Raw genomic sequence first — 15,506 nt, forward strand, 5'->3', positions numbered from 1 at the left:
AGGGTCCCATTTGTGAGCCAGAGCCAGGTCTTCTCCTTATCAGCTTTTTCTTCAATTTTGTCAAGGAACTTTCCATGCAATGTTTTGTTGTGCCAGCTGTCATTATTATTATTATTATTATTATTATTATTATTATTATTATTATTATTGTATGACACAGCAAACAAGATAGATATGCTGGATTTCATTTAATAATAATAATAATAATAATAATAATAATAATAATAATAATAATAATAATAATTTGCCATTTGTTGCAATGGATGGCTGAGATTTAAAGTTGGGGTTTGACAGGTGAGGGAGGACAGGTACATTTGTCCCACTCAAAGTTTTACAGTGCAGTTCTTTTATCCACAATAAACCCTACTGAAATCATGGACTTCTGGTTGAAAAATACCATATAGTTGAACTGGAAGACCTAGAGAGGATATATTTTGTCAGACATGGATACATGAAACCACAGATACTGGTCTTGTGGATACAGGGGTCATACTATATCTCATTCTTCTCTATGGTCTACTGAAGATTAGAACCGGAGGGCATATGATCCAGATCTAATTCAATAATCCTAACTCCTTTCCTCCAAACTACAGTTCCTAAGAACTCTAAAAAAGAGAGATAATTCAATCACTCTAACTCCATAGCATAGACACTGGCATAGAAGACCTCATCAATACATGGGATGATTCAGTAAAGGACACTATGGGGCCTTCCAGACAGCCCTATATCCCAGGATCTGTTCCCAGGTTTTCTGTTTATCACAGATTATCTGGCAGTGCGAACTCATATAATCCAGTTTAAAGCAGAAAACCTGGGATCAGATCCTGGAATACAGGGCCTGTATGGAAGGGCCCTAAGGGGCTGACTTTGCAAGACCTGAGCAGAGCCCTCAAGGACTGGGACTTTGTGAAACTTCCCATTTATAAGGAGCATAAGGCAAAACTGACTTGGCAGCACATAACGCAAAAAAGGTGGACACAAAAAAAATTCACAGCAAAGCCTAAATTTGCCAGTGGCACAATGTTTAGCCACCCCCTTCGCAGCTCTCATTTCACGTCAGAAGAGCAAAAAATCTTTTGGGTCAAGGCCGAGAGGGTGTGGGGAAACTTGAACACATTGCACCATCCTACAATAACCCAGTAGGCACCCTCCAACTGGAAGACTTCCAAAGCCAAAGAGCTCAAGAATTGCGGTCATGAACAAATGTGTAACAATTTGGGGACACAGTGCTTATAAAAAGGAGGAGTGGATGGGCAGGAGACTGGGATGCTGGGATGTTTGGAAAAGTTATTCTTTTTGCGTTCATGTTCCAGAATTTCCTGATAAGCCTGGCAACTGCAACAGGTAGGGAATTTGTGGGACTAGGACATCAATAGAATGATTTGTTATGCCTGACCTGTAAAATTTTATTAATGCGGCATTAGAGTTGTACAATAATTCATTGTCTGTTTTCATGTCTTTTCCTTGTGAGAGTAAGCATGCTCACATCTCTAGACCTGGACTATCTTCTGTGATCCTGAGGAGGAGGAGGAGTCTCAGGGTGAGAGCACTGTCTTGAAAAACATGCAAATGTTTTCCTCATTACTTAAGACTTTGTGTTCTTGTAATTTCAATTACTGGGTATAGTTGTGTGCCCAAGTTGTCATCAATGTATGGCAGCATAAAACAAAGCTGTCATGGGGTTTTCTTGCCAAGGGAACGAGGTAAAAACAGATTATTTTTCAGATATGGAAGCACCAGGACTGTCGAACCTGCCAAATATTCAACTGGTTGAACTCTCAAATGAAGTTAGAAACAGAAGATAGTTGAAGGTTACAATTTTTTAATGTCCTTAACAGCCCAGGAATATAACAGGCAGGAATCCTCCTACCACTAAAGCCGCTCCAAATGCTGGAAACCAAAGCCAACTTTTCTCAGCTGCTCCTGCAAAAGAGTAGATGTATATCTATTTATTTATTTATGAGCCACACTGATGGGATACCGTTTTATCATAGAATAAAAAAGTGGCATTCCCTTGTACCCTTCACAACAACTCTGTGAAATAGGTCAAGGCTGACAATACAATTGGCCCAGGGTCAAACAACGAGTTTAGCTGAGGAAAGCTCTTTACTTCATGTTGGGAAAAGTTACTCATTGAGACCGTAATTTTCAGAATTCTCAAACCACCATACTGATCACTGGTATTGTGAGCTCAGGATTTTGGGTGCTGGAGTCCAAACAAGTCACTTTTTCTAGCTCTTGTTTAATTATACATTTTCCTTGGTTGCCCTACTTCTCCATATAGCTCAATACTGTCTGTAAAGGACATAAGATCCACAGTGATATTTGTGGTAACAGGTCCCATCAACTTTAGCTCCCATCAGCTCCAACAGCTTGGAAAATAAGGGGACATTATTGGCATTGTAGTCTAGTGGCAACTTTCATGTGGATATCTGAATTCAGCATCTTGGGGGACATTCCTTAAAATTCAGGCTAAAACCTGGAGCAAGTACCAGCTTCAAGTTGATGCAGGAAAAAGGACATTCTACCCCAAAGTGCTTGAATATCCCCACTCCCATCATCCCCAACACATACAGCCCCATCTCTGGTGGTTGGAAGCATGAAGTCTGGCAGAGATGCCCTGCCCAAATGGTATTGGGGGGAAATGGGCCAGACCTTACCTGTTGACAGATAAGCTACTCTTGGCTGGGACACATTTTGATGATCTGCAGATCTCTTCTGCTGGTATCCTACAATGAAAAACCCAGAAGAAAGTGATTGATAATGTAACTTTATAAGTGAATTGACTCAGTTAAGGAAGCCACCACTAAAGATCTTTTAGTCATATGGTCACCATAAATCAAGGTTAACTTGATGGTGAATAAGTATCAAATGCTCGATTTCACAAGACATACAATTTTCCCATTTTCTTTCTCCCCTTTTCTCTTGACTTGGTAGTCTCCTACAACATTTTAATCTAAGCATAGGCCAATGGCTTAATTTCTGGGAGTAGTGGTCTACCAAAAGTTGAACATTTCCAAACTTTTGGGTCTTGAGCCCATTCCAGCATTACCTTTGACCCTAAGGGCATATGGCGGGGGGGTTCCAATCTCCCCTTGCAGTCGTTGGGCCACCACTTGAAGTGTCTCGTTCAGAGGGTAACGACAGCGCAGTGTCAGGCTAGAAGGAAAGAAATAAAAGACAGTGACCTACAGGAGCCATCTCTGAAAATTGTCTTCTCAACTCATAAGCAACCAAAAGGGCCATCCTAGTTGGAAAGTCCTCAGTGGCACAGCCTCACCTGTACTGGGAGTCCCTGGTGATGACTGGTTTCGCACCTGGTATCATCTCCCTCTTGAAGGTCACTTCGTTCTCATACACCAAGTAGTTGCCTTCAAACTTTAGGAGGGTGAGAAAGAAGGTCAAGGGAAGGTTGAGTTCTCATTGACCAAGCTGAGAAAGACTGTGTGTTTAGACAGTAAAATTAACGCAGTTTAACACCACTTTGCAATGACTCAAGACTATGGAATCCTAGGATTTGTAGTTTAACAAGGTCTTTAGACTTTTTTGACAAAGGGTGCTAGTACATCACCAAATTACAAAACCTAGGATTCCATAGTCTTGAGCCATGGCAAAATGGTGTAAACTGCATTAATCCCATAGTGTAGAATGTACCCTAAGTCATTTTTCCTATCCTCCCCACACCCAATATAGGACTGGGCCCCATCCCAGGATGATCTGGTTGAGAATAGCCACATTCCTTTCCCCACTTTCTAAGGACTTTATCACACCAGACTGTTGTCTGTATGGGTTGGGCGGAAACAATAGCTTGAATGGTTCAGAGCAGACCACTGAATGGATTCATCACCTCACTCAGCATTTTGGATAACTCAGACTAAAATCCCAAACTCTCACATCCTCAGAACTTCTACGTACTCTTCTTGTGGTGCCACAGGAGGCTACAGGGAAAGAGAAGAGAGCCCTGGATTCATCCGCTGCAACCGGACCACAGTTCCTGTCTCTCAGGTGGGTATTCCTAGGGTCCAGGGATGGTTTGGTGTCGAGGCTGAGGACTGTGGCAGCCATGGTTCCATTGGGGAGGCACACTGCAGCCAGAAAGAAAGCCTGGTCAGGCGTCACCCATCCCAGAGCAGCAGAAAACAAGCCCGCTTAATCTTCAATATCACACCCAAACTTTCTTCAAAAGACATTTTTTTTAAAAGGACATTATTTGTATATAGCCCTTGAGGAATGTCTATGGATGTTTTGCTCAGTTCTCAGAAAGAGGTCTTTGAGTATTTACGGGCAGAAATACACAAGGCTTTTCAGCTATCATAATAAAGATCACACTTCAGCATCTTGCTATGTCTTTGCCACTTCACTCACCAAGCAGTCTTCCTGTGGGGAAAATGCAAGCAAAGGAGAACACCACAGTCGTCACCAATGTCTTGTTGTCCCGCAGGCTGAAATCAAGTTGAGCGGTCAGCCCTTGGAGAGAAATATCCTGGAATGGACATACATTTATACAAACATCATTCCTACAGGAAGATTTTTCACACTCGACCTAAGAGCAAAATAGTTGCAGACTTTTCCACACCTACCCGATATGACAAGCCAACTGCCAAGAAGGGCACCGACAGGTAGAAGTACTTGCCATCATCCTGGACAGTGTAGTTCTGTGACATGATTAATTCACTGGTCAGCCTCTGGTTGCCCACATATGAGACCCAGTAATGGTCCAAATTTCCACGGGTCATCACCAGACCAATCTTTCCTGTATCACAGAAGCCCTCAAAGGTCGGAAGAACTAATGGGTGTTAGCAAAAGGCAAGAAGGAGACAAAGATTATAATGTGTTTTGGCACATGTTTAGAAGTCATTTCCAATTATAGCTATCACTCTCCTCTATCTGTCATAAAACTTACCAACATCTGGGACATCACATTCAATGACTGCAGGGTAAGTGAATAGCTTGTCCTTGGGGACCAGGTTGAGGACGTAGTCAAGGCGAACAGTGTACCTCCGGATGTTGCCATATAGATACTGACCAAAAGAAGTGATTACAAAAAATTAATTTCCAGATAAACGTTTAGAAGAAATTTTCTGATGGTTAGAGGAGATGGCTAACTACGAACAAACACCATGACTGTAAGTTATATTTAGAGGAAGGGACTGAAAAAAAAACACTTCTAATGGCTGCGCCAGGCTGTAGCACAGCTGGTTCATCACCAGCTGTAATAGATTGTTGCCGACCGGAAGGTGGGAAAGTTTGAAAGCCAAGTTGGACTGAGCACCAGACCGGCAGCCTAGCTTACTGTCCACCTAAGCAGTTTGAAAACAGCTGAGCTGTGAGTAGATAAATTACTTAAAGCAGGGAGGTATTTTAAGACACCATAAAAATGCCAGCGATCAAAGAACAAGGAGGGAAAATTCTGTGATCAAAAGGACTCGTCATCACAGTGGATGGAGTGACAGCACCCCCTGTGGCCAGAATTGAGAACAACCTCTAGGCGCCTGCAACTATATTTGCTCTTAGGTTGAGTGTACCTCTATCTGTCTGTCTGTCTCGTATGTCTAAGAACAGCACTGAATGTTTGCCATGTAAGTGTACATTGTGATCTGCCCTGAGTTCCCCTTGGGATGGGAAGGGTGGAATATAAATACTGTAAATAAATTGTTGTTGTTGTCGTGTTGTCGAAGGGTTGTTGTGTGTTTTCCGGGCTGTATGGCCATGTTCCAGAAGTTTTCTCTCCTGACGTTTCGCCCACATCTATGGCGGGCATCCTCAGAGGTATACCTCACAACCTCTGAGGATGCCTGCCATAGATGTGGGCAAAACGTTAGGAGATAATGTTCTGGAGCATGGCCATACAGGCCGGAAAACACACAACAACCATTAATACTATTCCTTGCCTAAGAAAACTCAATGAAATTCATTGGGTTGCCATAAGTCAACAGGTGCCTTGAAGGCACACTTACATAAGGGCTTTTTGACAATCTCAGAAGGCAGTAGCTCTGCTCTACCTTATAGATGATTTTTAAACAGAGCTCAGATGGGCCATTTAGCATGGATGTTGAAGCTGCAGTTTCCTACATAGGCAGATACTGGTTTAGACATCCTTTTCAGGCCCTTCCCCTTCTATAATGTTAAGAGCTGCTCAGCTGCACATATATAATGGTAATAAAGAAAAGAGGAACTCTGGGCTCCCAATCTCTCTGTGCAATCCAGGTCTTCCTTGTTACATTGCTTTCAACATGTAACTTAATCACATCCTTGTTAGCCAAAAAGTAACCTATTGCAGGCAAGAAATGTTATGTGTAACTCTATGCTTACAAACTGAGCCGGGTTTCCACTCTCACCTTCTGTTCTACCAAAGGATCAGTGAAAGGGACCTGGAGAATTAAAACCCTGGTATTATTGGGGTTGGGCCTTTCATCCAGATGGCAGCCACGCGTCTTGAGATCCTTGGGCGTTAAGGGCAAGCCACCAATGCCAACGGAGGTCAGCTCCACATCAGGGAGGAAGTTGCCCAGGCTGATGTCAAAGTAACCTCTCTCTGGGATTGTATCTGGAAGACAGAGACAGACATTGAATGCCTTCCTCCAAGGCAAATGCATCCATCTTACAAGCAAGAATGAGCAACCTTTGCATATTGTGTAATTGCAACCCCCATCAGCCCTAGACAGGACAAGCAGTGGTTGGGTTGATGGTAGATACAGTCCAATAACTTCTCGAAGAAGCCATGGGAACTATAGTCTCAGCTTCTGGAAGAATATATACATGTTCTCAGTGCAGTAGAAAGGATGGTGTGAGTTCCCTTCTGGAAACATAAATACAAGGTATGGAGCTTACTGTTGATCAGAACCAGTGTCTGAAGGGCAAAGGGTGTGCGAATGAGCTTCAGGCTGCGGTGGCGAGTCCGATCACTCTCGTCTCCTTGCCATTTGCGGTCTAACATCAGCCTGATGCTGTAGGTCGTACCATAATGGTTGTCCATCACATCACTCTGAGAATAAAAAAAATAAAATAAAAATAAAAATGAGAAATGCATTCCAAATATTGAGACAAGACTGATGCAGGCTCAAAAACTGTTGTCACAAGCAATTAGCAGCAAGACCTCCTAGAAGAGAGCGCCAGCATGCTATGGTGCTTTTGGTGTTGGACCATGACTCTGGAGACCAGGATTAGAATCTGTGCTCAGCCATGGGAACCCATTGGGAGACCTTGAGCAAAGTCGCATTCTCAATTTCAGAAGGCAAGGGTGAACTCCACCTTGGAGCAAACCTTGTCAAGAAAACCCTTTAGGTTTGCCAATTCTCTCTGAAAAATTAGGCTTCTAAACATGTTTTTTCTGAATTATTTTTCTTGATCTGGCATCAGTAGGAAAACACTACATTGTCCAGGATGATGACAATTACTTCTACCCGTCAGTGCACTTCTTGGCAGTTGGCTTGCCATATCAAGTAGATGTGAAAAAGCCGGCAACCATTTTCGTCTTAGGCTGTATGTGAAAATCTTCCTCTAGGACAGTGGTTCTCAACCTGTGGGTCCCCAGATGTTTTGCCTTCAACTTCCAGAAATCCTAACAGCTGGTAAACTAGCTGGGATTTCTGGGAGTTGTAGGCCAAAACATCTGGGGACCCACAGGTTGAGAACCACTGCTCTAGGAACTGACATCTGTATGTATGTCAATTCCAGGATATTTCTCTCCAAGGGCTGAGAGATCAATTTGATTTCTGCCTGCAGAACAAGATGCTGGTGATGGCTGTGGCATTCTCCTTTGCTTGCATTTTCCCCATAAGAAAACTGCATCCCTGGTTAAGACGCAACCTGGAGCTGACTATGGAGAAGTCTGCAGAATTTGAGGGACAAGGGTCAACAGTTGGATGAGTGTTCCAAAGTTTGGAATAAAACATGGAGCAGACACTGAACCACGGAAAATGATAGTGATCATAAAATCCTTCCTAGTTAGACCCAAGGTCCTCCAGCTAGCAACCCTGTCAGATACTGACCTCAGTAAGCCCCCCAGCAGCTCCAATGGGGACCGTGATGCTGATAAAATCTGTCCTGTCTGTCAGAAAGGTGTATCCGTTTCTTGCCACAGTGACCCTGTCAATCACAAGTCCATCTAAGCCCATCTCGATGGCTTCATCTTGATATAGACGGGGGAACGCAACCAGGGAGGGCATGATCCGTGGGGTTACCCAGCTTAGAGTGGTGGCTGTGAAAACTGGAGCATCTGCAAGAGAAGAAGCCTGGCATGTTATCTGCACTGCAGGATCAAAAAATGCAAATAAACTCACATAAGAAGATAAGATTGACTTTTAAAAAACCCAACAGAGAGAGAACTTTGGGGAGGGGTTGCGTATAAGGGCAGCAGCAGAGGCGGAGTAAAGACAGCAATCCACAAATAATAATATGGAGGGACAAATCTAATAATTTTGTTAATACACCCTACTTCTGAAAGCTGTAAAGACTGGACTACATCAGTCAGGAAAAAAAAGAATATGGTGGTAGACAGAGCAACATGAATGGCTATACTTCCAATAAAATATATTAAGTGTCAGAAGAAAGCTACATACTTGTTATGTGCCTTCATGTTCTTTATGGCAACCCTAAGGTCAACCTATCACGAATATTTCTTGACATGATTTCTTCAGAGCGGGCTTGCCCTTGTCTTCCTCTGAGGCTGAGAGAATGTGACTTGTCCAAAGTCATTCCATGGGCTTCCATGGCCAAGTGGGGATTCAACCCTGGTCTCCAGAGTCACAGTTCAACACTCAGAGTATTACATCTTACTGATCCTTATGCCTATCCTGCCAAAATCCCATGCAGAAGACTGGAACCCAGGCCAACTTAATTTGTTCTCCTATGTTAAACGTTGGAGGCTTTTGAGGAACCAGAAAGACTCACTGATGGGACAGGCAACTGCAGTATCCACCATCAATATCATCCATGCTTGTTTGTAGAAGACGGTGGCTCGAGCCACCTCCACTTCCAGGCCTTTCACCTGTGGAGGAAGCCATCACAAGGATGTAAGGATTCAATGCTCAGGTCTCACCACGAGGCATTATCAAACTGGTGTCTAGAGGGAGAAAGCTTCTTTGAGGCAATACATGCGGACAAGTGCAGAGTGACAATCCAAATTGTGTCCTAACAGAGCAAAAATGGGAGGAGTGGCTCTTATAATACCCATTTTGGCAGCCACAAATGCTTGTTGTTTCTTACCATAGCAATTTCGGTCTGCTGGGTGCTATAGGGAGTGCGGAAGAGGACCCGGCTGGCTGTGGTGTTGACCCCGTAGCCCAGGGCATGGGCCTCGGTGGCCATCATGTTCTGCAGGGAGCCATTCTGGAAATGGAAGACCACCTGCCACACCTGGTTCATAGCCCCCTGTGCCTACAAAAGACAACCAGACATGAAAATGGGGAGAGTCCAACCCTTTCATCCCCCCTAAAATACAAACAGTGGCATCACTATTTCTATCTGAACCTTCTGAACAGGATTTAGAGAGACACAAAGCAAACAGGTTGCATATATATCAGGCATGGGCAAACTTCCGACCTCCAGGTGTTTTGGACTTCAGCTCCCACAATTCCTAATAGCCAGTAGGCTGGGTTGCTGTGAGTTTTCTGGGCTGTATGGCCATGTTCCAGAAGCATTCTCTCTTGATGTTTCGCCTACATCTATGGCAGGCATCCTCAGATGTTGTGAGGTCTGTTGTAAACTAAGTGGGGTTTATATATCTCTGGAATGTCCAGGGTGGGAGTAAGAACTCTTGTCTGCTTGAGGCAAGTGTGAATGTTGCAACTGACTACTTTGATTAGCATTGAATGGCCTTGCAGCTTCAAAGCCTGGCTGCTTCCTGCCTGGGGAGTCCTTTGTTGGAAGCAGCCAGGCTTTGAATCTGAAAGGTCATTCAATGCTAACCAAGGTGGCCAATTGCAACATTCACACTTGCCTCAAGCAAACAACAGTTCTTTCTCTCACCCTGATACTTGATGAGCAAAACATTTAAAAATTGAAATGCTTAGATATGCTTTTATCTCCAATCACCGAACAGAGTTAAGAATGCAGGCGAAAGCCCTCTCCCTCTTTGAAAGGTCTTTTTCAAAACCACACTATTTTGGAGTCCTTACCACAGGCCACACAGCAATCCAGTCTTCATTCAGTGCCTCGCTTGCTATTCCTGGGACGGCACGCCGAACAGAAACCTATAAAAACACCCCATTCCCAGTGTTAGATTGCTGACAATTCATGTCCATACAAATATCTACTTTCAGGATGCCACATTGAATGAGGTGTGGCTTTTGAGAGTTAGAATAGGGAGAGCTTCTAGGGAGAGGCAGGTGGGGCATTTATTTCTAAATCTTGGGCGAATTGTGCAGGCAGACGTTTACACACTGAACAACTGCAGTATGCTGAGAAAAAAGGGGACAAAGGAGAGAAGAAAACTGCAACCCTAGTCAGCATAGCCAATGATGGAAAATACTGGGAGCTGCAGTGATAAATGGATGACAGTACTATGCCCATCTGTCTTCCAGGTCAAGAGTGGAGAAATTGTTTTGGTTCTCTTAGGAAAATTGCAATGCTGAAAGGGGCCAATGGCAGGACTGTAAATACTAGCATAGGTAAAGTAAAGGTAAAGGTTTCCCCTGACATTAAGTCCAGTCGTGTATGACTCTGGGGGTTGGTGCTCATCTCCATTTCTAAGCTGAAAAGCCGGCATTGTCTGTAGACACCTCCAAGGTCCTATGGTTGGCATGACTGCATGAAACGCCGTTGCCTTCCCGCTGGGGCAGTACCTATTGATCTACTCACATTTGAATGTTTTCGAACTGCTAGGTTGGCAGAAGCTGGAGCTAACAGCAGGTGCTCACTCCAAACCCCGGATTTGAACCTGGGACCTTTCAGTCTGCAAGTTCAGCAGTTCAGCGCTTTAACACACTGTGCCATCGGAGGCTCCAAATACCAGCATATATCAGCTTTAAATTCTTCTTACTAAGGATTTAAGTTCTCCACTCCTGCTTGGGATGTGCAGGGCATCTTCAATCAAGGCAAAAATTATTAGTAATAAGGAAGTCTATGCAAACTTGGCAAGGCTGCAGCAGTTTGCTTTTGCAGGAGCCAACTGAGAATGTAAGACTCCCTTCTCTGTGTAATTGAATGCAAACTACTTTTGTATCTGCTCCCAGTAACTACAGTATGCCGAGGATAAAGGAGGAAAGGGGAAGGAAGAGAAAGTAACCGGGACCCTTTAAAAGCAGCTGGAAAAGTGTGACGGCAGAGGAGTAAGCAGGCTCCTGCCAAATTAGGATAGTTGGAAGTGATGTCTTTGTGCTTTCCTTCTCTGCTCCACTCACTTCCATGTAATTTTCCTCACAGACAATCTCACGGGGGCTCCATGCAGAACCCAAAGGGCATTTCATGGAGACATCATAGGCAACAGTCACATTGGATGGGCTGGTGACTTCCACTTGGAGATGGAGGCTGAAATCCTGGTCAAACTGGACAAAAATACAATGCTACATTGGTTGGTTGGTTTTAGAGAATCAACCTCATTTGTATTACGGACACCTGACATGGACAAGAAACATGCTCTACTAAGGCAGAGTTCAGAACAGTGTTGCTTCCATTCAAATCTAGCATTGTGTTGTCGAAGGCTTTCATGGCCAGGATCACAGGGTTGTTGTATGTTTTCTGGGCTGTATGGCCATGTTCCAGAAGTATTCTCTCCTGACGTTTCACCCACATCTATTGCAGGCATCCTCACAACCTTTGAGGATGCCTGCCATAGATGTGGGTGAAACGTCAGGAGAGAATACTTCTGCAACATGGCCATACAGCGCGGAAAACATACAACAACCCTGAAATCTAGCATTGATCCCCATTAAATCTGTTGGCTAGTGCTGATGGGATATGCAGCCCAGTGTCAAGAAATTGACACAGATGAAAGCTATATCATCTTGAAAAGCTGGTTTTAAAGCCACAAACACTGGTGGTAAGCTCATTTCTGGTGATTTGAGATAGAAAACAGCACACAACAGGAAAAAGAAGATTTGCCTTGTTATTTGCCAATACATTTAGCAAGAATTTAAAATTATAGGCCATTGATCTATTCTGATATGGCGTTTATTGTCTTTCATTGGCAAAGCAAACATGGTAACCTGAAGAACTCATGAAACTGAACAAATTAAATTTATTACTAGAATCTGATCATACCTCTTCTGTATATTTTTCCTATTCCAATATATAATATTTATTTCTGCGAAACTTTGTAGCTTAATATTCAATGATGCTTCATTCTTCTTGTATATAATAACCTCTGCATTAATGAATTCATAGATCACTTAATATATGGTGAATTATATCCATGCATATTGATCAAAGTCCTCATTTCTTATAAAAAAAGTATGTTAAGTGGGCTGTTTCTGCTTCTTTTGTTGTGATTTATCTTCTTGACATTATTTTTATAGTTTTGCTTATGATGGAGACGCTAAAGTCTACATGCCTCTGGTCTGTCAGTAAGATGTTAGATTGACAAGTTACCAGTGTCATGGGCTTTCTAGTGGCAATTCAGGGATTTGTTTGTTTCTTAAATGAGCAATTAAGACCCAACAACTTTGCAAAAGACCTGTTCCTGAAAACTGTAAAAGTCGATTTGTTGCTATGGATCGACATTGCTATGGACTTAACGTTGGAATCTCTTTGGGAGGTTGGTTTTTATGGGGTGTACCTACACTTTTTACCACTGTAACAAAACTGTAAAAAGTTCCGCTTTACCAAGTTGTGAATCGAACAGCCCAGGAAGGACACTCTGATCTCAGGATTTCCATACAAGTCTGTGGTTTTGGTGAAGCCACACTGGGCGGCCACGTGGTCTGTCACAGGAATGCGCTGTCCCAGCTCATCTATGGGAAACAAATGGCAGTAGGTTACCTAAACCTTGAATAATGGGGTGTTCTTTCCAGGGTTTGTTCAGAGGGGGTTTGCCTTTGATTTCCTTTGCGGCTGAGAGTGTGTGTCTTGGCCAAAGTCACCCAATTAGTTACCATGGCTCAATGCTATGGAATCCTGGGACTTGTATAAAAATATAATACTTGTATTGGAAACTATATATTGAATGTAATCATATTAGAAATAGGAATAGAAAATATATAATCACAAGCAGAATGTGTGCATATAGCTCAAAATATATAAATATGCCTAGCAAATAACTATCTCCCCATAGCAGAGACCAAAGTTCACCCAAAGTGGCAGAGATATCTGTCAAGTGTCAACAAGAATAAATAAGCTCCATGCTAATGGACAAAAGACAAATTAAGGCTTTTGGGATGTCAAGATAAGACCTGGCGCCATGTAGGAGTGCTAATGACTCCCTAAGAGCTAAGATAAGGGGAAATTCCTCAATTAATGGGATCCCAGAAAGCCTAGATAGGAATTCCTTAGATAAGGCCTAATGGAGGGTCAGAGGTCTTGAAAGTAGCCTATATTTTAGGAAAATGCAAAGTAAGACTTTTTTGACACTAACTGGTGATGGATAATGCCTATATGATGTAGGTAGATTGAGGCAAAATGGTATAAAAGGACCTGTGTTTCTTTGTTCTGTACCCTCGCTTTCCTGATTACAGGAGAGGGTCCTTCCTATTGCTTATTGTCTCTGGCCACTGAGAATAAACGTCTTTTTCTACAGCAACCGGAACTCTCTTTGTCTCATTACCTCAAATCTTTGTCTGCCATTTCAGCATCAGACCTTGTAAAAATATAAAGACCTTGTAAAATTATAGCTACCACGATTATATAACATCAAGCCATGACAGTTCAAGTGGTGTCAAATTGCATTCGTTCTACAGGGTAGATGCACCTGGTAGTGCCTCTGAGCATGTGCAGATGAATTTCTTCCTGCAACTGAAAAATTAGATCCATCCTCCCCGAACCCTGAAATTCCCTTTCAAAGGAGATTGTCATACTTACTGAAGACACTATAAGTCCAAGAGCTTGGGCCCAAAGCAGCCTTGTCCATCCATATCCAGAAGTATCGGCCTCGACATTCAGTCCGTGTAACACCTTCCGGAAAAGATCCAAGCACAGACACTGAGTATCATACAACCCTCCGTGCTATTCCACTTTAATCACCATGGTTCCGTCTCATGGGATTATAGTTTGGGAAGGCACTGCAGTGCTCTTGGAGAGAATTCTGAGAAGCCCAGCCTGAACTGCAAAATCCAGGATGCCACAGGCTACCTTGGCTCTAGGTGCGAATATTGCTAGAGGTAAATGGACTAGTTTGACACCTGACCAAAAGAGCATCTACACAGCAGAATTAGTGCAGTTTGAGCCCAGTTAAACTGCCATTTTCAATGCTATGTGATCCTGGGAGTTGCAGTTTTGCATGGTTTTTTTGTTGTCTCTGCCAAAGAATGCTGGTGCGTCCCAAACTATAAATCCCAGGATCCCATAGCATTGGACCAATGGAGTCAAACTGCATCAATTCCACAGTGTTGATGCTTCTGTGGCTCAGACAGAGCTCACATCCATTCTATGCAAGTATGATTGGGAAGGATAGAAACCTACCTTTGAGAGGAAAGTGAGATAAACATGAATAATTCCTCAATACAAATTTCCTCAATACAAATCCCCCAAAATACTGCAGTGCTCACCTGTGGGAAACTGTATCGACGCCACTTCCTGAGACAGAAACACACATAGCAGGGCTAAGCTGCGTGAAAAAAGCAAAAAGAAAGGAAGTTAGTTTTGCTTCCAATTGAGCAAAAAAGAGAACCAGGGATGCTATCAGGGGGTTAAAATAGAAGTTCCCAAAATAGTTTGATATCACTTTAACTGCCAAGGTTTAATACTATGGAATCCTTAGAGCTGTAGTTTTACAAGGTCTTCTGCCTTTTCTCCAAAGAGTCCTTGTGCCTAATACATTACAACTTCCAAGATCCCATAGCACAGGCACATGGCATTTAAAATGGTGTCAAATTGCATTCATTGTACAGTGATATTGCATTCAAAGTGTCAGGATAGAATCATAGTGTTGGAAGAGACCATTAAAAACATCTAGTCCAACTCCCTTTCTGCCATGCAGGTAAAGCACAATCAAAGCATCCCTGACAGATGACCATCCAGCCTCTGTTTAAAAACCTCCAAAAAGGGAGCTTCTACCAGACTCTGAGGCAGAGAGTTCCACTGTTGAACAGTTCTGTTCCTCCTAATGTTTGAAAATACCATTTTATTCTTCTAATTTGCTCTGTCAGCCTAGTAATATTTAACGGTCTTCTTCAGGGCATGATAGACAAATTAAAAACCAAACACACTTACCCTGTGGAGAGAAAGGAACACATGCCTAGTCCAATGGCTTTGTTTCTCAAATAATTTAGTTTGTCTAAGGAAAAGTCCCTACACACCCCAGCTTCCCATTTTCAAGAGAGGCAAAGCTTTTATAAATTGCTTTTATTGTTTCCAGGTTGCATTCTCACCTGTCCCCAATCACTCCATTAGAGAAAGAGTTCAGGTTGACTGGG

At 43.0% G+C, this 15,506-nt stretch overlaps 1 protein-coding gene and 1 long non-coding RNA gene across 2 annotated transcripts; one reads left to right on the forward strand and one right to left on the reverse strand.

Moving 5' to 3' along the window:
* Nucleotides 1-1,236: 1,236 nt before the first annotated feature.
* Nucleotides 1,237-4,338, forward strand: LOC134292605 (uncharacterized). The gene is made up of 2 exons (XR_009999862.1): nt 1,237-1,540; nt 3,903-4,338. It is a non-coding gene; the product is annotated as an uncharacterized LOC134292605 (long non-coding RNA).
* LOC100559021 (uncharacterized) lies at nt 1,806-15,414 on the reverse strand. The gene is made up of 19 exons (XM_008120390.3): nt 15,304-15,414; nt 14,640-14,698; nt 13,954-14,046; nt 12,763-12,890; nt 11,343-11,486; nt 10,119-10,193; nt 9,208-9,378; nt 8,893-8,989; nt 7,992-8,218; nt 6,832-6,985; nt 6,339-6,547; nt 4,904-5,021; nt 4,581-4,786; nt 4,366-4,483; nt 3,916-4,085; nt 3,281-3,378; nt 3,053-3,159; nt 2,661-2,729; nt 1,806-1,923 (listed from the first exon to the last, which is right to left on the reverse strand). The coding sequence occupies exons 1-19, from the start codon at nt 15,324-15,326 to the stop codon at nt 1,832-1,834; spliced, it is 2,358 nt and encodes a 785-aa protein (XP_008118597.1). The 5' UTR covers nt 15,327-15,414; the 3' UTR covers nt 1,806-1,831.
* Nucleotides 15,415-15,506: the final 92 nt, after the last annotated feature.

Source organism: Anolis carolinensis, chromosome 6, assembly GCF_035594765.1.
Source record: "Anolis carolinensis isolate JA03-04 chromosome 6, rAnoCar3.1.pri, whole genome shotgun sequence".
Lineage (NCBI taxonomy): Eukaryota > Metazoa > Chordata > Lepidosauria > Squamata > Dactyloidae > Anolis > Anolis carolinensis.

Coding starts and splice junctions, on each gene's coding strand:
- LOC100559021 (XM_008120390.3), bottom strand. CDS start 15,326: ATGTGTTCCTTTCTCTCCACAGG. Junction 14,699..15,303: donor TGTTCCTTTCTCTCCACAGG/GTAAGTGTGTTT, acceptor TTTTTCACGCAG/CTTAGCCCTGCTATGTGTGT. Junction 5,022..6,338: donor ATCCTTTGGTAGAACAGAAG/GTGAGAGTGGAA, acceptor TCTTTTGGTCAG/TATCTATATGGCAACATCCG.